Source organism: Cervus elaphus, chromosome 9 (assembly GCF_910594005.1).
Source record: "Cervus elaphus chromosome 9, mCerEla1.1, whole genome shotgun sequence".
Classification (NCBI taxonomy): domain Eukaryota; kingdom Metazoa; phylum Chordata; class Mammalia; order Artiodactyla; family Cervidae; genus Cervus; species Cervus elaphus.
The window spans coordinates 23,228,345-23,255,598 of record NC_057823.1 but is presented as its reverse complement, the minus strand read 5'-3'; the positions used below and the strand labels follow the sequence as shown (position 1 = coordinate 23,255,598).

Genomic DNA, 27,254 nt, shown 5'->3' with positions numbered 1-27,254 from the left:
GTGGACTGGAGGAAGCCAGGGCTGGGGGTGGCGGACAGAGACAGGGCAACCTGGTCTGTCCTCTCCCTCCCTTTCCTCATCTCTGCCCTCCCCTGGCAGACAGGAAGCCCCTTTGCTGAGGCTCCAGCCTTCCTCCCAAGTTCCAGATGGTGAACCTAAGGTCCCAAAGAGCTTCAGCTGACCTTCAAGAAGGGGGAGCCCCAAAGAGAGGGTGGCCAGATAAAAATAGGGTGCCCAGGGAGTTCCCTACTTGTCCAGTGGTTAGAACTCTGTGCTTTCACTGCTGAGGGACCAGGTTCAATCCCTGCTCAGGGAACTAATATCCCAAAAGCTATGTGGCGTGGCCAAAATGGGGGGAAAGAAGCCAAACAAAAAGAAAAACCAGGGTGCTTAGTTACATTTGAACCTAAGATCAACCATGCATCATTTTTAGTACAGGTGGGTCCCAAATAGTTCATTATCTATTTTTTAACAAATATTTATTTGGCTGTGCCAGGTCTTAGTTAGGGCATGTGGGATCTAGTTCCCTAACCAGGGATTAAACCCAGGCTCCCTGCATTGGAAGCCACTGGGCCACCAGGGAAGTCTCTCTGTTTTTTTTAAGTATATGTAAGTCTCATGAACTACTTGGGATATATCAATACTGAAAACAACAAAAAAATTAGTGTAAGTATATCCCATGCAATATTTGAGATCTATCTGCACTAAAATAGTATAAATCATATCTCATACATTTTGGGGATATACTTATGCTAATAAATTATATGCTGTTTAGTGTACAAGTATATCCCACAAGGTGCTTGAGACATGCTAACAAATTCTTTGTCCTTTAGAGCAGTGGTCCCCAACCTTTTTGGCACCAGGGACCGGTTTCATGGAAGACAATTTTTCCATGGGGAACAAGATAAGAGGGGGTGGCTTCAAGGTGATTCCAGCGCATGATATTTATTGTGCACTTTATTCCTATTATTATTACATCAGCTCTACCTTAGATCATCAGGCAATAGATCCCAGAGGTTTGGGACCTCTGGTTAGAGTATTGTCCCAGGCAATACTTGGGACATACTTCTATTAAGGAGTGATGTGTTGTTTATCTAAGATTCAAATGTAATCAGGCATCCTCTTTTTCTGTTGTGGGTTTTTGTTGTTGTTGTTGTGTTTTGGCAACCCTGCCTCAGCTCCCCAGCTCCCTGAGGCCCCACCCAAGCCCCAGAGACGCACCGCAGGAGGCAAACTTGAGGGACAGCACGCAGCTCTCGTGGAGATGCAGCTGATATTTCTCGGGCTTCCGGACATGTAGGAGCTCCACACTACTGCTCTCCATGCCAACGGCCAGCCAGTCCTGGTTAGGGCAGTGGCCCAGGGAAAAAATCTAGGGGTGAAGAGAGGAGACAAAAACCCCTTGGCATGTGGTGGGGGGACGCCCAGAGCTGGGGGGGCCAGGGGAGGAGGGGAGCGGTCCAGCGTTCTGCCGCTGGAGCTCCTGCATTTAGAGGCAGCTGGCCCTGGGCCTGGAGCGGAGCGCAGCAGGCAACTGCGTGTCGAATCATTAATATTAATCAGAATTACACGGAGCCCCGGGGCCTCACATCCATTATCTTCTCTGAACGCACAACAGCTCTGGGAGGGAAGGAGAGAGGGAGGGAGGGAGGGGATGAAGCCGGCGAGGACCGCAGCTCCCCTTGAGCAGATGGTGGAAGGGAAGCTGAGGCCACGTCCAGCTCAAGGTCACAGAGCAAGTCCGAGAAAGACCAGGCCTCCCAACTCCCAGCCTGGAACGTTCCCCACTTGCCAACACCTCTTTTTACTTTTATTTGAAAGGATGCAGTGGCCTCGTCGGTCTGTGCGCCACGTCAAGCACAGCACAGAGAGCAGTGAGGCCCTCTTCAATCCTAAGCCTTTCTAAGTCTTCCTGATAAATGAGACACATATGGAAAGAACCCTACATTCACAGCAGAGAGAAGAGTAGAAGGTTTTGCATGTTCCTGGCCATATAGAAGTGTCCCTGTATAAAGAAGAGGGTGGGCAGGTGGGATGGGAGATATTCACCATGGGATCACCAGATATGAAGCCACCCATCTAAGTGTTGGGGACAGGGAATGGACAACTGTATCCACCTGCACTCCTGATGTCCCTATCAAAGGAAGCTTCAAGCTAAAGAGAAGAGAAGGTAAAATGAGTTTGGAAGCTAGTTCCCAGCAGGCTTCAAGGAGGAGGCAAATTGGAGATGGGTTTTGAAGGATGGGTAGGAGTTTACCAGTTGGAGGAAGGAAGGGAAAGGCATGTCAGTCAGAAGGAACAATAAGTGGGAAGATCTAGAGGGGTCATAGGGCATGGTGTGTGTAAGACTAGAGCACAGAGGCCTTAAAAAAACATGCCAAGGAGCTCACAACCTGCCCCCAAAGCAGCAGGAGACAGGATCTGGGTCCAAGGTACCTCAAGACCTGTCCTTGACTATTTGCTCAGCCCCAGGGAGCCCCATGATTCTGTCCAGCCCCTTTACTGCATACTTTGGTCTCGATTTTCACAGCACTCCCAACAGAGACCTCTCTGTATCCAGCTCCTACATCAGCTTCTATCTATCCCCTGGGGTCAGCAGCTCCTCCGTGATGAGTCCTGGGGTGGGGGTAGGTCAGGAGCTCTCAGGAGGGTCAAGAGGGACCTGAAGGCTGGGAGGAGAAACCAGCTACACAGGAGAAGACAAAGGAACAGGGGAATGTCTTGGCAAGATCATCTGGGAAGATGATCTGAGGGTCTTAGTAGCCTCGGAGCTTGATATGAATCATCTCCTTTGTGTTTCCCTGTCTGTCTTTGAAGGGCTGATTAAAGAGGAATGACTGGATATGTCTCAAGGACAAGAAAGATGGACATAGAGACTAGGTGTTTGGTCCTATCTGGCATCTGGGTGCCTCGGGGGAGAGAAAGGGAGGCTGGATTCCTGGAGCTTGTGTCCCACTTCTGCCAGACCCCGTGTGGCACCTGGGAGCTGAAGTCATGCTGCTGCAGCTGGCGGCCCTCCCGCAGGTCCCAGCAGCGCACGGTGTTGTCCAGGCCCCCTGTCCAGAGCCGAGTGCCATAATCCGAAATGTCAATGCAGCTGGCCCCATCCGTGTGGCCCTGGAACTGCCTGGAGAAAGGAGGGCCCAGGTGTCAACCCCGGAGGCGGTGCCGCTTTAGCGTCTTCCCAGGCGGCACCAACAGAAGATGGCAGGAGCTTGCCCGGGGTCACAGGGCACCGGCCACCCACCTGACCATGGTCTGGTTCTGCAGGTCCCAGACCACGATGTTGCCATCGCTGCAGCAGGAGAAGCAGACCTTGGCGTCAGGACTGACGGCCAGGGCATAGCAAGCGGGCGCCGAGGAGGTCAGCTCCGCCTTGATGCGAGGAGTGGGTGCCGCCAGGTCCCAGATGGACAAGGTGCTGGCTTCACCGCCCACGATCAGACTCCGGCCGTCAGGCAGCAACTTGCAGGAACGAATGTAGTTGTCCCGGTTCTGGGAGGGGAGAGACGCAAGGACAGTAGGTGGGACCTCCAGCCAAGCCTGCAGGAACCCAGCTGAAGAAATCATCCCATTGGCCTATAAGCTCTGCCCCTGGTTGGCCCTTGAATTCCACCCATTGGCCCATAAACCCCATCCCTGTTGGGCTATAAATCGTGTCCTGTTGGCCTATAATCTCCACCTGTCAGTGCCCTAAGAGCTCTGCCCCTAATTGGCCAAAGGCCCAACCCTGGTTGGCCTATAAACTCCACCCATTGGCCTATAACCTATAGCCCCACCCCTAGGTGGCCTATAAGCCCTGCCCCTCTGGCCTGCAAGGTCCCCATCCCTTGTCTGCAGGCCCCGCCCCACCCTCACCAGGCAGTCCAGCTGGGCCACTGGCATCTTGGCGCCGGGCTGGCCCACGTCCCACACCTTCACGCAGCCCTTGCCACCCGTGTACACGTGCTGTGTGGAGCCGCTGATGGTGACTGCGCAGACCACCTCGCCGTGCGCCAGCGTGTGCAGCTGCCGCGCGTGCCGCGGGATGCCTGCGCCCACCAGTGCATCGGAAGGGAAGGGCACGGGCTGCATCTGCCCGTCCGCAGACACATGGAAGGAGTAGGCCCTGGACATGGAGGTAGGGCATGATGCACAAGGAGCCGGGACCCTCCTTACCCTCACCCCCCAGGGCAGGGAGGGGTCTTCCCCTGCCTGTGCCCCCATGTGTTTAGGGACAGGGCCCCAGGATCAAAGGTGATGTGGCACGGTCAGCGCGATACAAAAGAGGAAGTGGTCTGGCTGTGGCCTGGCGCTTGGGAAGCAAGCACTTAGTACATGTCGGTGAATAGAAGATCCAGGAAGATGCCTTGTGAGTTCCAGACAACGCAGTCCAATAGCAGCCACACGGGGCCAGTTAAATTCAAAGAAATGTAAAATTTCAGTTCCTCAGTTGCAGTGACCACATTTGAAGTGCTCAATAGCCACAGATGGCGGATGGCTCTCAGATCAGACAGCCCTAAGTATAGAATGTTCTCCTCATGGCAAAAAGTTCTACCGATCTTGGGGCCAGCTCATTCTCTGGGGTGGGATACATTATTGGGTATGGAGCAGCATCCTTGGGTCCCATGCTTCTAGAGGCTAGAAGCATTGGGGTGTGACAATCAAACATATCACCGGACTTCACCAAATGTCCTGGGGGAGGGGCAGCACAAATCTACGCCCTGCTGAGAACCCCTGGTCTAGATCCTGCTTGTTACATATCTCTTTATCCAGACAGCAACCTAGTCTAGATCCTGCTTGTTACATATCTCTTTATCCAGACAGCAACTCTGGGAGCCCCAGTTATCTTACAGAAGAGACTTTTGCGACACGCAGAGGGAGAGCCCAACCCCCCCCCCCCCACAATATAAGCACCTCAGAGGAGGCAGGGAGCACCACCCTGGTACTCACGGCTTTCCCCCAGGGATGGTGGGCAGGGAGGAAGAGATGGACGACCCTCGGAGATGTGGGTGAGACTCAAATGCCATCTGCCAAAACACCAATGGGGGTGTCACGGGGAGGGTGATTAAAACCCGTGTCTGCCTCTCCTGTGCTCACTTGCCACATCCCTCTCCGTTTATCAGAGGACCCCTCCCCACCAATTTATCAGCCCCTCCCAAGAAAGGGGAGGTGCCCTCTTCTCTACCTATCCTACAGATGGGAAAGTGGAGGCTTTCATAGAGGGAACCCCAAGGACTCTAGCTGGAGAATCCTAGCACCCCAGAATTGGAGGGATCCTGATGAATCTCCTGTCCAATGCTCAGAACAGGGGTCAGCAAACCACGGCCCCCTGCTTGTATTTGTAAATAAAGTTTTACTGGCACACAGCCATACCCATTCCTGTATATATTGTCTAGGATGGTTTTGAGCTATGAAAGCAGAGTCAGGTAGTTGTGATAGGAACCAACTGGTCTGCCAAGCCAAAAATGCTCACTATGTAGCCCTTTACAGAAAACACTGCTGACCTCTGTTCTACAATGTCACTTGCCCATCCAGCCTCTGGCCTGGGGTAACTCCAGTGACAGACATTTTGTTCCCTCTGGAGGCATCTATAGCCACTTCAGGACGGCTCGCTCTAGCCAGCATTCATCCCAGTACTGGGGCCCACACAGACCTTGTCTCCTCCCCTTGCTGCAGCTTAGGGGTCTCATGCCTCTCCTTTAGCTCCTCCTCATGGATATCACTTCTGTCCTCTCCCTGGCCTAGTCCTTTCTCTGCAATCTACCAGAATCATCGAAGTCCCTCAAAAATCAGGGCAAACTACTGTACACCATCTGCCAGAAGGCTGAAGGGGACTCTCACATTCCATGTTTGGGGTTTTGTTTCTCTTAATGCAGCATGATCACAGTTGTCTTTTCCATAGTCACAGGTGCTTATCTGTACTAAGCCTGTGGGGCTACTGAGACCGTTAGATCATCTTCTCACATGCACTCACCAAGCCAGGACTCCCCTCACTTTCCCCATTCCCTGGTCTTTCCACGTGTACCTGGTTTCTCCTCCCAGCCCCCAGCCCCTGGGTCCTGCTGACACCGGGCATCTCTCACCCTGAGGACTCACCATGGGGGAGCGTCCATACACCACAGAGCCGCTGACCTGGGGGGACAGGTGGAGGCTGACGTAGGAGCCGGGCACAGAGAGGTCCCCGTTCAGGGCGCTGTGGGAGCCCAGGCTGAAGGATGTGGTGAAGGGACTGGACAGGGTCAGGGGACTCCTCAGGGCTGAGTAAGAAGGGACAAAGACAGGTTTTCAGGCATGTTGGGCTCAGGTCCAACTGCCCTAGGGGAGCTCCAAGGTTCTCATGTTCTAGCACAGCATCCACCATACCCTGTCCTATCTCTAGACACTTAACAGATGCTGTTCACTCTGGCCAACAAGCCTTTCCCTTTCCTTTTTCAGTTGTTGAACTCCTACGCATCCTTCAAAACCCAGACTCAATTGTCCAGCAACATCTCAGGAACATCCTCAAACCTCCCCCACTCTACCCCTAACCTCCAACCTTGCCCATCTTGGGTACATCCCTCTACCCCAACCCCCATAATAATGATGGGGAAAGTGAGGCTCAGAGAAGTCAGGTCACTTGCCCAAGGTCACACAGCGAGTAAGTGTCCAAAGCTGACCTCAAACCCAAGCATGTGTAACTCCAAAACTTGTCTTTCTAGGGTACTGGAGCCCCCAAGAAAGTTACTTCCCCTCTCTGGGACTCAGTTGACCCCTGCCGCCATCAAGCCAAGACAATGAAGAAACAAGAAGCCCAGAGTGAGGCAGTGTCTAGCTCAGAGTCATGGAAAGGGCAAGGTAATGCCAGGGCTGTAAACCAAACCTCCTGCCTCTCCACCCCCATTTTCAAGAACTCCCCAGAAGGGAGCAAGGACTCACCAATACTGTCTGTGGAAGGGGCAGGCTTGGCTGCTAGCTGGCGGAGGTGACTGGCCGAGCTGGGCCCAGGGGTGGATGCGTCCTGGGGCGGGGAGGAGTCGCAGGATTTGGAGGCGGGTGTGCTGACCGGAAGATCGTTCTGGGGGGAAAGGGAAGGACTGAACACCACCAGGCACCTGGTGCCTTGTAGTCCAAGGATCTGGGCGGAAAGTGAGAGCAGGTACCCCTGGGGCAGACCAGGGCTCATGGCAGGTATACACAGACACCTGGGAACAGGCCCCACAGGTGACCCCCTGAGCACGGGACCCATGTGAGCATCCATGCACATCCGAACTCCAGGTGGACACCTGAGCATCGGCCCTCGGGAGGCATACACAGGAACCCACGCAGTCTTGGGAGAATCGCGCATGTGTGTGATAAGGTATACGATGCAGCCGCAGGGTAAAAAAGGGTGGTGAACATTCACATACCATGGGGATCACGAGAGAAGGCAGTACACAGACTTAGAGGGTGTCACATCCTTTAGGGCAGAGGACCAAACTCTAGGATGGGCTCTGCAAGCAGGAGACCACAGGGTGCTCCCAAGGCAAGACCCTAGTACTGCTGGGCACCTATTTGCTCCCCATGAGGAGGGGATGTCCCCCACCGCTGTCCCTCCCCATGGTGACCCTGGAAGAGAGGGGAAGCTGAACCTCCATGTAGGAACAAGCTCCATCTCGGCTTTCTGTCATCGCTTTCTTTGCCTTTCAAGAAACTTCACTTCCTCATCTTGTGTGGGCTGCACCCTATCTTTCCTTCACAGGATCACACGTTTTGTGACAACCACATTCACACACCCATGGCAGGGAGTAGTTGGGGCCAACATGGGGAGAGGGGGGCCTTCTGGGGGCTTCTCCATTAAAATAGCACTGCCCCTCCCACTCTGCATCTCCTCGGCATGGGAGGAGGGCACAGGAGATGCCATGGGAGCCCCAACCTTGGCAGTTGCCATAGCAACCTGCTGGGAGGGGAGGCCTAGAAACCGACACAGTCTCCCTGGTAAGTGCAGGGCAGGGGTCTGGGGAAGAATTGGGGGCAGGGACAAACCGAGCAGAACTGAGAATGCCCGGGGGTGTTGGGAGGGGTGGGGGAGTGCTGTCAGGTGGTCCCCTACACCTGGCATCAAACATCAGGAGAAGCAAGGAGAAAGTTTTTCTGGTAAGAGTCATCTTTCCTTACAGTTGGGGCTGGTGTGTGTGTCCCCAAGACCTTAACATTCACAGGGCTGGAGTCAGCCTGGCTAGTTGCCAATTCTATAGTTTCACTCACTGTATTTATTTTCACTGACTTCCTATCTAGTGCTAGAGACACTTGTTTTCCACATAAGATGGTGAGTTACCTTTTAATATTATTTACAAAGTTGCCTTTTCAGATTTACTGAGATTCCACGGAATGAGTCCACTTAGGAAAAATTACCAGGCTAATGCAGAGGTGGACTTTTAGGAACAAAATAATCAGGAAGGGAATGCTGGACCACACCAGCCTGGCTCATTTCCCTCATCCCACATCTAACGCGGCAGTCTGTTTTCAGGTCCCTGGGATGAATAAAATGAGTTTCAAGGCCCCCCAACTCCTTACCAGGACGAGTTCCTTGGCTCTGGGGAGCGGTGAGCCAAGGCTGGAGGCCAAGGAGGCTGGACTGTCCACGAGGTCCCGACGAGCAGGGATGCATGTAGGTGCCTTTCCACATGGGGTGGTTGCTGGGCTGGGGGGCTCGGAGGGTTGGTCCTGGGTTTGAGGAGGTGACGATGAATGGGGGCATGGCTGAAGTGGCAGAGGAAGGAGAGCTCCTCTCTATACCCAACCTGTGTTCCACCCCGGCCTCTAGGATGGACATCTAGGACCCACCTTGGGAGGATTATGAAACCTCCCTGTGCCTCAGTTGATTCATCTGTACAATGGGTTTAAGGACATAAGCTACACAGAGCAACAACTCTATATGGGCTTGGTTTTGTTTCCCCCCACTGAACATATGAGGAAAAGTGAGGCCAGGGAAGGGGTGTCACTGCCCCAAAGTCACGCAGAGAACCAGGGCATGAAGCCACTTCCATTGCCCACCTCTGGGGTTCTCTGGGCCTCAATTTCCCCACCTATGCTATGGACAGGAGGTCAGCCTGGGATGTCCTGGTTTCCCCTATTCCCCCTGGCCCCAGAGCATCCCCATCCCAGCCATCCCACAGAGAGGGGAACACCAGGCCCCCACTCCCCCTAGGCCCCCCAACTCCCCCAGATAACCCACTGCCTGCTCTGTGCCCAGACCAGAACTGAGGTCAGAGCAGGAAGAGCCTGGACCCTGACTCACCTCATCCACCACCAGGTTGTAATCGCTCTTGTCCTCGTCACTCTCCTGGGGGGACACGGGGGGGAAGAGAGCTCACCCTGGTCCTACCCCTGCCTCCACACCCCCTTACATCTCCCTGGGAGGGTCTGATTGGGATTCTGGGGCTTGGTTCAAGTACAAGGGAGGCCAGTGGGGGAAATCTCTCAATGGAGAAGAATGGAGAAGATGAATCTGACCCAAGAGGTGCTGTGTGGCCTCAGTTTACCCCTCTGTGCGGTGGGGGGAGAGCCGGAGGCCAGAAGCATCCTTACCTCCTTCCCAGCTCTCGACCCACAGAGGCAATCAACCTCTCAGGCTGGTCGGCCTCACCCCACCCCCATCTGCCCACCCAAGTCCATGCGAGCCTCCCCCTCTACTCACATACGGTCCTGACAGATCCTTCTCCTCGGCTCTCTGCTTTCCATTTCCACCCAGGCCGCTGGGCCGCTCCTCTTCCACCACACTCTCCGGGGGTGAGGGAGACACACTCTGCAGAGCCACAGGGGCCAGGCAGGAGAAAGAGTGAGAGCCCTGAGCCCAAGACTGGGTCCTGGCCCAGCCAGAACCGAGGATCCCCATCACTGTTACTAGGATCTGTGCCCCAAGCTTCTCATCTGGAAAAAAGGACCTTCCAAGGGCAGATTCAGTGGTGTTGTGACAATCACAAATGTCCCCAGACATCACCCAAGGGCCCCTGGGGGGCACCCGTGCAAACTGAAATAAGCTCTGAGTGCAAAATGCATTCGGAGCTTGGAGACAGAAAAGATCCCATTAAGACTGTTTTATGTTGTGAGTTTGGGTTCTAAGGGAGGCATGAGCCAACCTTGCAGGTCTCTTTGCATGGCCCTGCAATAAACCTTTCTCTGCTCAAAAAACAAAAAACGTTTTATGTTGATTACAGGTTGAAATATTGTAGATGCATTGTGTTAAATAAAATTTACTGTTGAAATTCATTTCACCTGCTTAACTTTTCTAATGTGGCTACTGGAAAATTCATAGTGATGTTTACAGAAAGTTAAATATGTGATTGAAAATGCATGGAAACACACACACACACTTGAGTGCATGTAAAACCATGCAGTGGGAATAAGCCCTGTGGGGTGCACCCATGTCTATTTTCTGACTGTGACACTCAAAGATGTTATCACTGGGTGAGGGGTACAGGGGACCTCCTTGTACATTTCTTTGCAGCTTCCTGCACATCTGTAATGAGTGCAAAACTAAACAATTTTTAAAAACTACCTACAGGGCTCACATGATATTTCTGTTGTGCAGCACTCTTGTAGATGATAAAAATGGAGAGGATGAGGGATAAATTAATGATGGAGGAATGGATGGAATGCTACCCAGGCATGCATTCATTTATTCTATTGCAAAAATCGCTAGAGATGGAAAATTTGAAATAAATAAAACTCTAGTCTTATGGGCAGTCCCCTACCCCCCCCCAAAAAAGGCTACACAGTGTGAAAGCGGGATGTGGTCTCCTTCTGAGGCCTCTAACAGCTCAGAACAAGCAGCTTCAGCCACATGTGAATACAAAGCAAATGTTAGATAAGAGGGCAAGTCCCCCGAGCCTGTCAACTTACCCTGCTAGGGACTCTCTCCACTGGTGGGCGGGGGTGAGGTAAAGAGAGAGAAAGGAAAAGAAGGGGGGTTATATCCCACGGTGCTAGAGTGCTCAGGCGTCCACAGCACATAAAGCCCTCTTCCCAACTCAGAAACTCCCTCCTCCTTCTAACACCCTGGCAAGGAGTGGACTAGCCCTTCCCTGCACCATTCAGATAGGTGCCCAGAGAGGTTTAAAACTTGCCCAGAGACACATAGCCCATGGGGAACAGAATTGAACCTGCAACTCTGCAGCCCCCTCCATTCCCTCACATTTTTAAATTTTATTAATTATTTCTTTTAAGGCTGTGCTGGGTTTTTGCTACTGTGTGGGCTACTCGCTAGTTGAGTTAGGCGAGCTTCTCATCACAGTGGCTTGTTGTGGAGCACGGGCTCTAAGGAGCGCAGGATTCAGTAGTTGTGGCTCCTCAGCTCTAGAGCACAGGTTCAATTATTGTGGCACATAGGCTTAGTTGCTCCACAGCATGTGGGATCATCCTGGACCAGAGATCGAATCCATGTCTCCTGCATTGGCAGGCAGCTTCTTTACCACTGAGCCACCTGGGAAGTCCCATTCCCTCTCATTTAGATGAGTTTAGTGATCCTGCTATCCTCTCCCCATGCCCCCAGCCCCTGCCATGGGAATGTCCACTCACCTCTGGACCCCTCCGCCTCCACACCTGCCCGGTCCTCCTTGGTGACCGCGGCCAGCTGAGCCTGGGCGGCCAGGGCTCCCGACAGGGCCAGCAGCCCCGTGGCACTGCCGCCCACCAGCCCCGCTGGGCGAGGGGTGAGGGGCACAGGGGGGGCATGGTGGGCCAGTGGCTGGAGCTGCTGCTGCTGGAGAGGAGGGGGGTGGGCCAGGGGCGGGCGGGGGCAGACCCTGGGAGCCCCCGCTTCCCCTAGCCAGAGAGGCTGTGTCTGGGCAGAGAGGGCACGCCTTGGGGTCTCCAAGGCTACTGGAGCCCAGGCCAGCTAGCTGCCCACCCAGCACCCCCAGCTTCACCACCGAGGGCAGGGCGGGCACAAGATGACTCACCCCAATGAGACTGTTCAGCTCCCCGACTGTCACCTGCTTGGCCCGCTCCACGGCCTGCAGGACCTGCTGTTGGTGCTGGAGGTAGGGGTGGGGTCAGGGGCGCTCAGGAGAGCTCCCTTATCTGATCAGAGACCCCACTTCTCAGACAACACCCTCTGGGACCCCCCCCCCTTTTTTTAATCAGTCACACCCTGCCGGCATGTGGGATCTTAGTTCCCTGACCAGGAATCCAAGCCGCACCCCCTACATTGGGAGCACTGGACCATCAGGAAAGGACCCGCCCCTCTTCTTCTCTCACTTGCTCTTTCTATTATATTTTCTTTCTCTCCTTTCAAAATCAGGAAACAAACAAAGCACTGCAGTGCAGTTCAAACCAATACTTAGAAAGCGGAGTTTATACATCAGAGTCCCCGCCTTTGGCACTGCTGACATCGTGGCTGGGTCACCCTGTATGGGGACTGTCCCGGCCACTGTGGTGTGTGGAGCCCCATCCCTGCCCCCAACACTCACTGGATGCCAGAAACACCCCCAGCAGTGACAACCACAAATGTCCCCACCATCACCCAGTGTCCCCTGGGGACAGAATTACCCCCCAGTAAAGAACCACTGTACAAATAAGCAGCCATGGACCAATCACCCAGGTCACAAAATACAAACTGGCAATCTCTAAAGGGCCCCCCATGCACCCCACCCTCATCCCACCCTCCTTCCTTCCTTCCTCTCCCCCCTTCACACGGTGATAAAACATCCTCGACTGCACTGTTGGATACAGAAGCCATTTGCAGCCACTGAGCACTTGAAATGTGGCTGGTGCAACCGAGTAACGAGATGCCTCCTTTAATTAATTTGACAAATTTACATATTAATTTAATGTAATATATTATAGAAGAAATAAAAATTAACACAGATGTAAATGGCCACATATAGCTGGTGGCTCCTGTGTTCTCTCTAAGGCCACTTTTGCACCCAAACTACCCAGGATGGAGATTGGGGCTGTTCCCACTAAGGAGGTGTCAGGATACTGATGGGGCGTCCTGTATGGGGCACACCTGTGAGGGTGTGTCCAGGCCAGGGGTTGGTATGTTTTGACTGCAAAGGGCCAGAGAATCAATGATTTTGGTTTTGTAGGCCAGAGGGTCTCTATGGAAACTCCTCAGCTCTGCCATTTTATGGGGAAAGCTGCCATAGACAATAAGAATATGAATGGGCATGAATGTGTGCTAATAAAACTTTATTTACAAAACAAGTGAAGGGCCAGTGATACAGCCCTCAGGTTGTTGTTTGCTGACTCCTGGTCTAGAAGCATGGAATTCGCTGCGGCACATATGGGTGTCTTAATTCACTCCTTCCCAAAGTCCTTTTACCCTATTTCCTACTGTAGTTTGGCCTCTGTCATGCTGGGCCACCTTGTTCAGACACCATCTCTAAACCCGAGACCAGACAGAACGAATCTCACTCCATCTCAAGAGCCCAGAAACCTTAATGGGGTTTTGATGGGGTCCAAACCAAAAGGAGCATCTTTCCCCTTTTGTGGTCTCCAACACAGTGAGGGCCCCCTGTGTCAGCACCTTGTGTCAGAATCTGTCCTCTCATCTCTCTGGAGATAGAATGTTCCAGATGGAAGAAGGAATGGGGGTTGCAAAGATCCTGAAGAGCTTGGGGCATTTGCACAAGGGCTAACTTTATTTTTTAAGTTTCAATGAAGTGCTCACACTCTCTTGCCTTATCTGCCCCTTTCCACATTTTTGTATTATTATGATTACAAGTACATAAGAATTACCCTTTAATCATGTTTAAGTGGTATTAAGCACATTCACATTGTCCTGCAACCATTCCCACAATCATCTCCAGAACTTTCTCATCTTCCCAAATGGAAACTCTGTCCCCATGAAATACTGACACCCCGTTCCCTCCCCCAGCCCTTGGCCCCACCACCTACTTCCTGTCTCTGTGGATCTGACTCCTCCAGGGACCTCCTGTGAGTGGAATCACATAGTATATGTCCTTTTGTGACTGGCTGATTTCCATCAGCATAATGTAGGGACTAAGTACCAGGGACAGACTTTTATTAGGTGTTTACTAAACACCAGCATCATCTTCACCACCTTGTATGTAGCCACTGTTCTAAATTTTATGACAGAGGCACAGACAGGGCAAGCCACTAGCCCGAGGCCACATGACCAGGATTTGGACGGAGGCAGCCTGGCTGCAGGTTTGAGCACCAACCCCCTTCCCTCTCAGCCAACACCTGCCTCCATCCTGAAAGTCCCAGCCCAGCCAGTGCCTAGACCCCCAGGCCAAATCCTTCTTCCAGTTCCCCTCCCCCACCCCCACGAAGCCCACTCACCTCCTGAGTCAGGAAGGGGATAATCTGAGCACAGATCCCACTGAGGCGCTTCACAATCTCGGCCTGGCAGGAAGCAACGGGGAGGAGGCTTGGAGGGCAGGCTGTCAATCCACAACCTCAACTCCAGGGCACAACAAGCCTTTACAAAGCTTGGGGTGAGGGGCCTGTCACCCACAGGTGCAAATATGGGACACAGGCTGAGAGTCTGGCAGAGAGGCTGTCCACCTGATATCCAGTGCAGCCTTGAGCTGGGAGATAGGACGGATATACCACCTGCCAGACCCCCTCAACAGAGATTCCCAGAAAGCAGGTGCAGCCACCCAGTGCAGACTGGGGCCTACCCCTGCCCCACCAGGAGCTTTCAGCATAAACAGAGGGAGTGGAGCCCCCCAAGCCTGGAATCCCAAGTTCAAGCCCTGGCTGGACCCAGGTCTTTCCCAGGCATGGCCCCTCTCTCAGTTGCCCCTGTGCCCTGGGGCTGCAGTCAACAGGCCATCCCAGTATACCACACTCAGGAGTGTGATGCTATAAGAAATACACATTGTGGGGGAAAGAATTTGAAAAAGAATAGCTACATGTATATGTATAGCTGAGTCCCTTTGCTGCATACCTGAAACTAACACAACATTGTTAATCATCTCTAACATAATATAAAATAAAAAAGTTAAAAAAAAAAATATATATATATATACATTTGCTCTTTGCCCTGTTCTTGGCACAGAGCTCCTACAACCCTAGGGATTTCAGAATAGTAGAGGCGAGAGGAGCATCTTTTGTCATTCACAATAAGTCCATGTCACCCACATTGAGTGACACTTAGGGATGGAACTTCTTTAAGTCCTACCCCCAACCCCTGACCTCTAAGGAGGGGAGAGGGGCTGGGGGTAGCAGAGAGCTTCCTGGTGGGTGGATGCATGTTTGTGCTGGGACACAGTGCCCGGAGAAGGCACAGAAGCTCCAGGCCCGTCTCCATAACCTTGTCCTGTGTATCTCTTCCATCTGGCTGTTTCTAAGTCATATCTTTTATCATAAATGGGGTAATGCAAGTAAGAGCTTTCCTGAGTTCTGTGAGCCATTCTGGCAAAACATCAGACCAGGGAGTGGGTTATGGGAACTCTGATTTATAGCTGGTGGGTCAGAAGCCCAGGAGGCAGGAGCAGCCCTGTGGGGCCCTAATCCTATATGTATTAGGACCCTGAACCGCTGAGGGTTTGCACTGACTCTGGGTAGGTGTGTTAGGGTTGAACTGAAGCATAGGGACACCCAGCTGGTGTCAGATTTCCAGAACTGTTCTGTGTAGCGAAAACACACACATTTGGTGTCAGAAAGTGGGTTAGAAATAGTGTGGTTTTACTTGTAGGTTTCATCTGGGACCGGGGCTGGGCAGGGAGTGCCCCATAGAGGTGGAACAGAGGGGAAACATGTGAGTGGGTGGGGAAGGGGGTTTTCTGTTAGTCTGTGCTTTGCCTCTGCCTGAGTTACAGAGCTGCTGGATGCATCTGGGTGAGGTTGTGTCTTCCATCTCATACCAGGAGGGTGGAACCAGGCTCCCAGAGCTGGGACCCTACACCTTGCCCTCCACCCCATAAAGAGGTCTATTTCATGCACCCATAGGACCACACCTGCTGCAGGCAAACAAGCCCCCTCCTACCCACACCAGACCCAGCAGAACCCATAGAGACCCAGAAAAGCATGCCAAGGCAGGCTCCCTCCAAGCACTCCCAGCTCACCCTCACTTCCTCCCACCCACCAGAAAGACCCTAGGCTCTGCCGATTTATTCTAATATTCTGATGGACAGAACCAAAGATTCCCTCAACCTCAGAATCTCTGGGTCCCTCTCGTCCTCTTAGAAAACATCTGGGTGCATGGGTGGTTCTGTGATAAAATTCTCGCCTCCCCTTTAGAAACCATCAGAAAATCTTGAGGTCAGCCTCAGGGTCTGGGGGTTAATGTTGGGCAAATGGAGCCAATTTCAGAACCTTCAGGTATGACTCAGAACCCTGAGATCACTCTCAGACACAGAAGACAGTCTCAGAACCTTGGATCATTAGCATTAATCTCAGAACCTTCAAAATGGCATCAGAACCTAGGGGTTCCATCTCAGACCCTAAGGACCCATCTCTGTGTGTCAGACACATTGGGCTGAAAGGGACCTCTAAGACTGTCCGTTTGTCCTCTTCTTAGGACAGAAGTCGCTCCCTGGGCTCCGTGACCTGGCTGCTAGCCTCTGCTACAAAGACGCCTGGCCCCTGTCTACTGCCCACATCTCTCCTGGACAAGATCTCCAGAAATTCATTTTCGAGGCTGAAATCTGGCCCCTGGTCCCAGAGGCTTCAGGATAAGACGTCTCCTCCCTGGGCCTGTGACTACTTGGAGATCTGGGTCCCTCTCACAGCTTCCAGACCCCCCTCCTCCCTACTGGACACCCTTACCCCCAACACACTGTTACCTGCTTATGCATTTCGATGTTGAGCCCGTAGGACATTTCATAGTACTGCAAAGGAAAGGCCGTCTAGTAGTGTCCACCGTAGCCATGGATGTCCAACTGCACTGGGTGACTCTGGGTCTTCCAACAGCCCCCAGACATAGGGGGATCACAGCAGGACCCAGAGCCTCCCAGCTGCTTGCCGGCCCAGAGAGGGAGCACAGAGAAGAAAGCAGGACTCCCCTCCCTCCATTCTCTCCAGGGGGTGGGGTAGATGAGCAGTGCCCAGAGACCCCGACCCCTCAGAGATGCCCAGGAGCAGAGGAGGTATCCTCGTTTTATTGTTCCAAGAGCTGAGAGACAGCCTGAAACCCCAAGCAGCCCATTTTACAGATGAGGGAAACTGAGGCCCACAGCCAACTGGGGACATGTCCCAGAGTGGTACTGGAGTTGGGGTTCATGCCCGTCGTGTTTCAACTCACAGACCAGCCATCTTCCCCACTGCCTCCCACCAGTATGATGACCCCCTCACCATGACATAATGTCGCTGCATTTCTGTCTTCTCACTGGCCAACTTCTCACACTCCAGCTTGAGGCTGGGAAGGAGATGGGACATTGGGATTCCATTCTCCTTGCCCCCCAGCAGAGACACCCACGGACCCCTTCTGGGCCAGTTTCCACAGTGATGAGATTGGCTCTCCCCTGCCCCACTTCCTCACACCCACCCCCCAACTCCCGCTCCCAGGCCGGCCCTATCCCTTCCCAGGCTCCAAGTGTCCCAGCACTGGACGGGCTGTCCTCCTCACCTACGCTTCTACCTGGAAGCCCTCCTCTCGGCCCTGGGGTCCCTCCGTCCTCCCAGCACTCTGGTGATCCCGCCCCTCTCCCCTAGGCGAGCCCCCTGGGGAGGGGCGCCCCGGTCCCCCACCCCTTACCTGTGGTACTGAGCCTGAAGAAACTGGAATTCTTCTTTGATGCGGTCGCAGATCTCCAAGATCGAGAACTTGAAGGGCTGGCCGGACTGAAGCGGGGTCTTGGGGGGGACGCCCAGGTATGAGTTCCTGGACGCCCGGCGCCCCCCACCTCCCCGCAGCCCGGGCCCCCACTCACCGGGTGCCTTCCCTGGGGGTACATCCTGCCGATCCGGGAGGCCCCCCCGCCACGACTCCGGAGCTTGATGATCTGGGGGGGCCAGGCGACGGCGGGGTGGGGGACAGGCTGGGGTTGGGGGGGTCTGCCCGAGAAAGAAGGGGCAGCGGACCCTGGAGTTTCCCCACCCCCCGAGCGAGCGCGCGGGGTCGCGGGGACCAAGGGGCGCCGAGGCCCCCGCCGGGCGTGGGGCGCGCGACCGGCGCAGAAGGTCGGGCGAGCAGCGGCCGGTTTCGGAGGCGCGGGCGGCGGGCCCCGCGCGGAGCCGCCTCCCTCCGGCGGGGCTCGGCCGGGAGCCGCGGGCAGAGCCGCCTTAAGGTGGCGCCGCCGCCCCCGGCCCGCCCACCCGGCCCGCCCGCCCCGCGCGCCGCGGCCCCGGGACCACCCCCTCCCTTCCACCCGCGACCAGCAGGGAAACTGAGGCTAGCGTCCAGCCCCGCAAACGTCGCCACTCCCCACTCTCCCGAGGACCCAAGAGAGAAAAACCAGTTAAATACCTAGTGACCCACTGTGAAGGTAGCTTGGTGCGGGGAGGACAGGAGGGGGCCAGAAATGGTCTTTCTGAGGAAGTGGGCTTAGACTTAAGGATGGGGAAAACAGCCTGCCAAGCGCTGGCTGGAGAACCTGCCTGCAGGGACAGGGTCTAACCTGTAAAAACAGCAGAGAAGGGTCTAGCTGGAGGGCAGAGCCAGGCCCCTCCACCCTCACTGGGCCTGGCTATTCGGTATTCGCACCTGTAAAAAGGTCAAAGCAGGGTCTATTTTTCGACTACACGCACAGGAACAGCCCTCAGCCTGCCCTGGAACGGAGTAAACTTCCAGAGATGGGAGTTGGGTTCCCATGGCCACACCAGTGGACCTGGCTGTCTCCCCTCTCAGACCATGAGCTCCTAGAAAACAAAGGTCCCACTGAGGACAAACATGAATCTCTGCCATCAGACTGAGATCTCTCTGAGGGTGGGGCTCCATCTCCCATTGCAGACTGCAGATATCCAGTGAGGTGGTAGGTGGGACATTCTTATTCCCATCTTGCTCATGAGAAACTTCAGGGTCGTTTGTTAAGTCAATCAAAAAACAAGCGTGGAGAGCCTAGTGTGGACCAGACACAGCTTCAGCCCCAGGAGTTCAACAGGGAACCAAACAGAGAAAACCCCTGGTCTTGTGTTAATATCTGCTCCTGTGTCTGTAGGTGAGTGAGCAGAAGCATACAAAAGCCCTGTTGAATTTATTGAGCACCTATGACATGCCAGGCCTCCTTCTAGGCACAAGGAATACAGGATGGATGAAGAACATTTCTTGCCTTCTCTGAGATCAGTGGATAAAACAAGATTGTAGCTTGAAAATCATGAAACTGTGTATGTGTACAAAGAGGCTTTAGGGGGGCAATTATGGAGATTAGAGGGAATCTACTTATTTGGGGTGTCTGAGAGAAACCTTTTGGAGGAGGTTGACACATGAAGGATAAAGATGGGGAGTCATGGGAAGAGGAAGGGAGGTTCTAAGGATAAAGGATAAAGATACGTGTGTGTGTGTTATGAAAATGTTAGTTGCTCAGTCGTGTCTGACTCTTTGCAACCCCATGGACTGTGGCTCACTGACTCCTCTGTCCATGGAATTCTCCAGGCCAGAATATTGGAGTGGGTTGCCATTCCCTTCTCCAGGGGAATCCTCCTGACCCAGGATGGAACCCAGGTCTCTCACACTGCAGGCAGATTCTCTACCGTCTGAGCCACCAGGGAAGCTGAGGTATGAGTATTCGATGGTTCCCTATTGCCATCAAGAAAAAACCCAAACTCCTTCCTCTTCCCACAAGGCCCTGCACAAACCCCCTCGCTTCCCTGATCCCAGCTCACATCACTTTCATCCTCTTTCATATCCCTCCAGCTACATGGGCTTCTCCTGCTGTTCTTCCAAGACACTAGGTACAATCCTGCCCCAGGCCCTTTGCACTTCCTGCTGCCTTTCCCTGGAATGCTGTTCCCTTGCTTCTCATTATTCAGGTCTCAGCACCAACATCTACTCCTTGGAAAGGCCCTTCCTAGCCACCCATTTAAGCAATATCCACCCACCCACTCCACCCTGTTATTCTCAAACACTGCATCCTGTATTCTCACTTGCTCTCTTGGCCCTATCAGAGTTTTGTTTTGATATGATTGTGTTTCTTTGTGGGTTGTTCCACTCATTCTTCTCCCTCACTCAGCCATGTTGGGACAGAACCTGTCTTAGTGCCTGCAGAACCTGGCACACAGTAAGTACTCAATAAATGAACAAGCAGGGGCGTGAGAAGAAGAAACAGTGGATCCAGCTAAAGGCAGACATCACTGACCACAATCCTGCTGGGGAATTCTAAGAAACAGAGGGTGCCAGCATCCCATGACGCCAAAAGTTCATCATTCCCAGTTTTGGGGCATCTGTGCAGTCCTAATTCCAAAACCTTTCCAGGAGGTAGCTTACCTCCCTGGGAAGACAAAAGCTCCCCGCTCTGGGCCACTTCCTCATCCTCTACTGCTTCCACTTCCTGAAGTCCAACGGCTCCTTCTTAACCCTCACCTCAGACCTGTGCACAGAATGGACTTTTCCCTCCCTGCCCCCATGCCCTCCCGACGTGCTGGCCCTCGTTCTTCTCTGAGGCTAGTCTCTTTCCTCCTAGCCTAGTCATCTGAATGTCACCTTCGCCCACACCTCTGGCTGCCCAGGCTCTGAGGCACCATGTTCTCTTAGAGGCTTCAGGCATCACCTTCATGAAGATGGCTTTAAGCTCTGGCTCCACCCCTGGTCCCTACCCTGAGACCCAGCCCCATGGGTAGAGTCCCCACTAATGGATGTCTCCCAGGCCACTAGATGCAGCAGCTTTCCCCAGACCTGTCCGTCGCCCTGTCAGACCCCAATCACCTTGATCCTCCAAGATCCTAGAGCATCATCCTAGTCTCTTCTCACCTCTTCACCTACCATGCAACCTTGCTTCCCATCCCCACACCCCTTGCCTGCATCAGCCCTTCTTCTTCTCCCATCTGGACCTCAAGCCACCTTCTCACTCTGAGTACGTTTCACTCTTGTCACTTTCTGAGTCTGGCCTGCCCTCACTTAAAGCTACCCCATGGCTCCCTACTGCCCTTGGGACAAAGTCCCAGATCTTCAGGCTAGCATCAGATGTGCTGCACTACCTGGTCTAAGCCAGCTTTACCTCCCTGCATCAGTTGAAACACTCTGCCCAGGCCACACCAGCCAGATTACCTCATCTGTGTTCTTTCCTACCTCTGGGCCTTTGTTTTTGTTATTATCTCTTTCTGGAATCCCCTCCCACTCCTTTTCTGCCTGGAGAAAATCCATTCCTTCAAAGTTCAACCCAAAAGGCACCTCCTCCAGGCAGCTTCTCTAAAAGGCATCTCCCACTACACACATACTGAGCATAGACTGTTTAAATTTGGCAGGTTCATATTTATTCTCTAACCACCTCTTCATGGGGAAGATGCTGGGGCCTTGGCGAGGGCCAGCCCCAGGCCTTGCTTGGGAGGCTCCAAGGGGCAGGGGGCATGAGACAGAGCTGAGGACACCCTGCAAGTCCACATGAGCAGTGCCAGGACAAAGGGAGTGCCCAGAGACTAAGGGACCCAGAGGAGGAACAGGAGCTTTGCCTGGTGAGTTCAGAGAAGGCTTCCTGGAGTAGGGGACCTTTATCCATCAGTCTTCAGATCCCTCAGCCAGGCACACTCCACGTGGGAGGGTAAATACAGATTTGTGGATTGCCTGAGAAGCCACAAAACCACACACACACACACACACACACACACACACACACAAACACAACTACAAGTCAGTGTATAATTTGCCAGGAAGGAGGAGATGGTTTGTTCTGAGCAGAAGCAACCCCAGCTTTGGAAGCAGTAGCTTTGAGAGTTTGGGGAGGCTCAGCAGAGAGCAGTCTGTGAGATGGGGGGGAGAAGATGGTGGGGGGGGTACCCCTAAGCGGCCGATTACTTGATAACTCGCTGAAATGCCACATCCGGCCAGACAGGGAGGCAGGGAAAGGACTGCCAGGCATGAGTTACAGCCTGGGCAGTCTAGCACAACCTTCTCATTTCACTAGAAAGGCTTTCCCGAGCTAACTCATTTGCCATCCAGGGCTTCATGCCCCCCACCCCTCTGGGTCTCAGTTTCCCCATCTACAAAACCCTGGGAGAAGGGCAATGTTGGGGAAAGGGACTTAGATTTTGACCTCTTCCCTCCCACTGCACAGAAAGACTCAGCCCCGGTTCCTGGCTGGGTTTTTATGATGTGGAGGTGGTGGTTGTTTTTTTTTTTTTAAAGGAAAAAGCTGAGAAGCAGCACTGGGACCCGGTATTGCTCAGACCACCTTAAATCAGCCTCGCCGCCCCAGCTACTGTGGAAATTCCTTTCTCTGCGGTGGTTGGCTGGACACGCCAGCCAATCCACCTGCGGCGCTCCCACATGGGTCCGTGACGTCACAATGGGCAATGACCAATGGTGATCAGGGATCTGGCAACCAATGGCAGAAAGCGCTAGGATTGGCTGGGCCAATCGGAAGGCGGCAAGGAGCTCCCAGCAAGGTATGGAGAGTGTTGTTCCCCTCCTTGAGAGAAGCCTGAGATCCTCGTGGACGACTGATTCTGCCCGGGTTGGCTTTTCGGGGGGTACTCCAGCTCGGTTAGTAACCAAAAAGCGGGGAGAAGTGGACCACCTCCTAAGCCTGACTGGTCTTTTAAAAAGAGTTCCGTCGTCCAACATACTACCTTGCAAAAGCCTGGCCAGCTGGCTGGGCCGACTAGCGCCTTTCGCCCTATTTCACAGATGGGTAAACTGAGGTAGAGACGTCAAGTCACTCCAGAAGCCCAGGAAGAACTGAGACTCTCACCCGAGCCCGGAGTCTCCCAGCACGGCTCCGTTTCTCCCATCAGGTCGGATGGGAAGGGATGGACCCAGGTATAGGCGAAGGGAGAGGGTTGCTGGTCCCCATGACTCAGTTTCCCCGGGCGCGAACGGGAGAGGAGATGGGAGCAGGGATTCTCACAAAGACTACGAGCCCCAGAAGCTCCCGCGCGGCGCCCGCCCGGGCTGTCAATCAAAGTAACGTGGGTCCCTCTCCGGCCCGCGCTCCCCCGCCCGCCGCCTCTCTCCTGCCAGCTCCTGCTCCCTCCCCGCCGGCTCCGGGCCCGGCGCGGTATAATTACAGCCCATTGATCCGACCCGGGCCGGGAAAGCGGCTCCCTCGGGGAGGCCAAGCCTTTGGCTTCCGACTTCGCCAACCTCTGCCTACCGCCCCCCTAGCCGAGCTGCTGGGCCACCAGCCAGGCCTGTCCCCTCCCGCTGGCCAGGGCTTTCGGGTGACCTCTGAGCCTCCGTTCCCGCCACGGTTGGCTGTGAGCCCCCCTCAGAAATGTCACACACGTTTCCTTCCACCCATGAACACGGGGAGCCCTCCTGCCCTCTTCTAGCGCCCTCTACCTCCTCATGTGACCTAGGGACACTTGAGCGCATCTCTCTGGGCCAGTTTTCTCACCTGTATAGTGAGATGGTTGCACAAGATTTATTCATGAAACCAATGCTTTCTGCTGCTCCCAAGCTTGCAGCCAGGGCTAGGCCATGCAGGAGGGGTTCCCAAGTTTGGGGAAGTGGGAGGAGACCAAGCACAAGACTCAGCCCCCTGAGAGTGGTCAGGGCTGAGGAGAAGGGAGGACCTGGGGTGGAGATGGGGGTGAAGGCAGAGCCAGGAGTGAGGTGCCTACATGGAAAGTTGGAAAGGCATGCTAGGTGTTTGGTGGGGTGTTTAAGCTGAGGTTCTGCAGAGTACATAGGAGTTGCCTCATTTGAACTGTGCCTTTATATAACCCTAATCCAACATGGAAGAGGAAAGATGGGGCAACTTTAAACCCTGCCCTGGAATTGAGGAGCCTTGAGGTCTGACCTCTTGCCTTACTGAGTGGACCTCTGAACATTCTCTGGCTGTGAAGCTGAAGCGGGGAGTGAGCACAGCATGAGTATAATATCACTCTGCCTACTTTCACAAGGGTCTGTAAAATCCCATTAGGCTGTGGTTAATGGGGGACAGGGGAGACAGCAGACAGTGACAGGAGGCACTGGGATTGGCTGAGGGCTCCAAACTCCAGCCTCCCCCTGGGCAAGAACTGGACTGCAAAGGGGAAAAAAAAGAAAGGACTTTTGGGAGTCCAGGATGGACCTGGACTCAGTGGGTATTCTCATCTGGAAAAGGAGATTGATAATAGAATCTTCAAATAAGTTCAGGCCTATAAAGTACTTAAAATGCTTCATAGTAGGGACTTCCCTGGTGGTCCAGTGGCTAAGACTCCAGGCTCCCAATGCAGGGGGCCTGGGTTTGATCCCTGTTCAGGGAAGTAGATCCCATGTGCTGCAACTAAAGATCCCACATGCCGCAACTAACACCTGGCACAGCCAAAGAAATAAATATTTTTTTAAAATTCATAGTAAATGCTCTAAACAAGGTAGCCATTTATACTTCCCCTATGCTCCAAAGGGCCCTTCTCTACCTAGTCTCACTTCACACCCAACAGGGCTATGCACTCACTTTTCACTTTTCCCACATCTTTGATCACCTACTAAAATGTGAATCCAATCTCACCCTTCCCTCTGCTCAAGAATCTTCCATAGCTCCCCATCACCCTCAGAATAAAATCCAAACTCCCCACCGCTGTCTACAACATCTGACCCCCCCATCACTTTCCTCCTTCTCTCCTCATCACTAACTCCCCACAGGCCTTCTCCCTGTTCCTCCAACACCACAGGCATTGGAGGTCCTGCCTCAGGGCCTTTGCACAAGCTGTTTCTTTTGCCTGGACCATGACTGGCTCATCTCCTCTCAAGCTTAGATCAAACATCACCACTGAGGGAGGCCTGGCTTGGCCAGCCTGACTCTAGCTGGCCCCAACTTCCCTACCTGGTCAGCTTCTCTCATTTTATTTCCTTTGGAAACCTAGTCACTCTCTGAACATTTACAACTTCTTCTTTAAAAAAATTTTTTTTTTACTATCTCTCCTGGGATCTCAGTTCCCCAGCCAGGGATCAAACCCATTCCCCCTGCAGTGGAAGCGCGGAGTCTTAACCTCTGCACCGCCAGAGAAGTCCTGAATGCTCACAATTTATTTGTTTAATGTTTATGGTCTGTCCAGGCCCAACCGCACCTGTTCCACATGTGTTGGGAAGCTTAGGGGTAGAGCCTCTCCCAGGTCATTTGACATGTGGGGCAGAGTCCCAGAGTCCCTGCCAACCTATCCAGTGCTAACCCTGCCAGTAAGGCACCTCTGCAACCTGAAGGTCTGGGATCAAATCCTACCTTGGCTACTGTGCTCCTGTGACTCTGTAAAATGGGGATAATGCCAGATATTTTCTCATCAGTGTCACAGAATCAAAGTTTGACAGATGAAACAGCTTCAGCTGTAATGATGATGTCAGGGTGTGCAACTGGGGCAAACAGGGTTGGAGCTCACACTCAAAAGGTGTCCCCCCTTTTTGGGGCCAAACCTCAGGGCATGTGAAACTTCCCTGGCTAGGGACCAAACCCGTGGCCCCTACAGTGGAAGTGGAGTCTTAACTATTGGACCACCAGGGAAACCCAAGGCATCCCCTATTTTTAAAACCCTGGGGTTTCCTGGTCAATGTATCTATCCCAGACCCCACATCACCAAACTCACCCCACCACCCCACCCCATGCCAAGCCTTGACCTCACCCTCTGTACTTTGCCACGTGGCATCTCTGTGAATTCTACCTCCATCTCTCCCCTGGGGAGGGCGCTCCTTGCTGGACCTGAGACTCCCCCAGCCCCCTTACACTGCACAGATGTGAGTGGAACACTGCGTCCAATATAAATCTCCCTCTCCAACTTCTGATGTGCAGCCAGTGGTTTTATCCTCTCTGGGCCTCAGTTTGCTCATCTGGAAAAGGGGGCTGTCCTTGGTAATGGTTCTCAAGACTTTGATTACTCTGGGCTAGCTGCTTTATTCACTTGACCTTGTGTCTCATGTTCACAGCTGCCCTGCAAAGTAGGGGATGAGACCCTGCAGTTGACCAGGCTGAACTGCCTCCAGGCTTCTGCCCTGGACTCTCTTTGCCTGGAACACCTGCCCCCACCCCATCCCCTGTATGCAGGCTCCTGTTGTCATCCGGTCTCAGCTCAAATGTCACCTCCTTGGAGAGACCTCCCCCCATCTCCCGGCTTAAGCAGCCTCCTGTCATTCTCTGTCTCCTGCCCCTACTGGATTTTTCTCCCCAGCACCTGACTGTTCTCGGAAATTATCTTATTCACGGGTTTATTTGTTGCCTGTCTTCTCTACCTGCTGTGGGTTCCACTAGGGGCAAAGAGGGGTGCTGTCCTGAGTCCAGGGCAGCCACCACAGAGTCTGGCACAGAGCAGGCGCCCAATAAATTGCGGTTGCCGGTGGGTGGTGGGTCTCGCTTGGGAGTCGGGGTGGGGGTGGGGGATGGAAGCGGCCAGGCCCAGAGACGCCGAGGGACCTGTCCAAGGTCACACAGTAGGCGGCGCTCGGGGTGAGCGCTCGGTGGCTGTGGTCCTGGGTCCCCGGGGCCACCCCTCCCGCGTGCTGGGTGGCCGACCCCTCGTCCCCCCGCGCCGCCGCGGCCGAGGGACCACGGGTAACCCCACAGGCCGGACCAACGCGTCACCCAACTGGCCAGGTCAGGCCCAGCAGGGGACGCGGAGCGAGGGCACCGCCCCTCCCCCGCCTGGGAGGAGGGAGGCCCAGAGGGGAGGGGGAGGAGGAAACGGAGGGGACAAAGCGGGAGGAGGGGCGGGGGAAGAGGAGAGGGTGAAGGGGGCGGAGGAGGAAAGGGCGAAGGGGCGGAGGGGCGGGGCGGGGAGGGGGCGGAGGGGAGGAAGACGCGTAGAGGCGGAGGGTCAAGGGCGGGGAGAGGCGGGCTTCCTGGCCTGGCAGGCGCCCAGCAACCGGGCCCTGGGGCCCTGGGTGGGTGGGAGAGGTTTGTAGGGGGAGCTGGAGGCGGGGAGGACCAGCGAGGTCGACTGAGAGGCGGGGATGGCGGGGAGGGAGCACAGTAGGAAGGAGTGTTCGAGGGGGAGGAGAGAGAGATCGAGAAAGACCTTGAAGGACCGAGGAAGAGAGAAACTGAGACCCGGAGGTAGCCGGAGGCAGAGGAGGTGCAGAGATAGTCGGAGAAGGGCAGACCCCGCGAGAGCTCTGCAGAGCAGAGTGCTTGGGCGTTTGGCAGGGCCTTGGGGTACAGGCAGCTCCCTCCTGCAGCCCCTAAAGTCAGAAAATACCTAAATTCCACGCGGGCCTCGTCCTGGGGTCCTGCTTCTGTCTCCCCTCCAGACCGGCCCCTCTGCGACCCCAGAAGATCCTACTCATCATGGATGTGGCTGCTCCCCTCCTCTGTTCCAACACCTTCCATGGCTCCCGGAAGCCC

The 27,254-nt window shown here is 54.2% G+C and overlaps 1 protein-coding gene across 5 annotated transcripts in view; it reads right to left on the bottom strand.

Moving 5' to 3' along the window:
• TLE2 (TLE family member 2, transcriptional corepressor) overlaps window positions 1-27,254 on the bottom strand; it is a 29,145-nt gene extending 1,891 nt beyond the window's left edge. Inside the window, exons 1-20 of one of the 5 annotated variants that reach the window (XM_043912031.1) lie at window positions 27,109-27,249; window positions 18,471-18,556; window positions 17,784-17,907; window positions 17,609-17,706; window positions 17,206-17,269; window positions 16,698-16,742; window positions 14,248-14,310; window positions 11,901-11,975; window positions 11,518-11,701; window positions 10,843-10,862; window positions 9,638-9,745; window positions 9,239-9,283; window positions 8,515-8,664; window positions 6,898-7,036; window positions 6,079-6,239; window positions 4,933-5,009; window positions 3,859-4,108; window positions 3,248-3,495; window positions 2,980-3,127; window positions 1,222-1,372 (exon numbers count right to left, since the gene is read on the bottom strand). In XM_043912031.1, the coding sequence (XP_043767966.1) occupies window positions 1,222-1,372; window positions 2,980-3,127; window positions 3,248-3,495; window positions 3,859-4,108; window positions 4,933-5,009; window positions 6,079-6,239; window positions 6,898-7,036; window positions 8,515-8,664; window positions 9,239-9,283; window positions 9,638-9,745; window positions 10,843-10,862; window positions 11,518-11,701; window positions 11,901-11,975; window positions 14,248-14,310; window positions 16,698-16,742; window positions 17,206-17,269; window positions 17,609-17,706; window positions 17,784-17,807 (2,050 nt within the window). In that variant the 5' untranslated portion in view covers window positions 17,808-17,907; window positions 18,471-18,556; window positions 27,109-27,249. Of the gene's footprint in view, window positions 1-1,221; window positions 1,373-2,979; window positions 3,128-3,247; window positions 3,496-3,858; window positions 4,109-4,932; window positions 5,010-6,078; window positions 6,240-6,897; window positions 7,037-8,514; window positions 8,665-9,238; window positions 9,284-9,637; window positions 9,746-10,842; window positions 10,863-11,517; window positions 11,702-11,900; window positions 11,976-14,247; window positions 14,311-16,697; window positions 16,743-17,205; window positions 17,270-17,608; window positions 17,707-17,783; window positions 18,129-18,319; window positions 18,557-27,108 lie in introns of those variants that run through there. The other 4 variants (XM_043912032.1, XM_043912033.1, XM_043912030.1 and 1 more) reach the window with 4 other exon arrangements.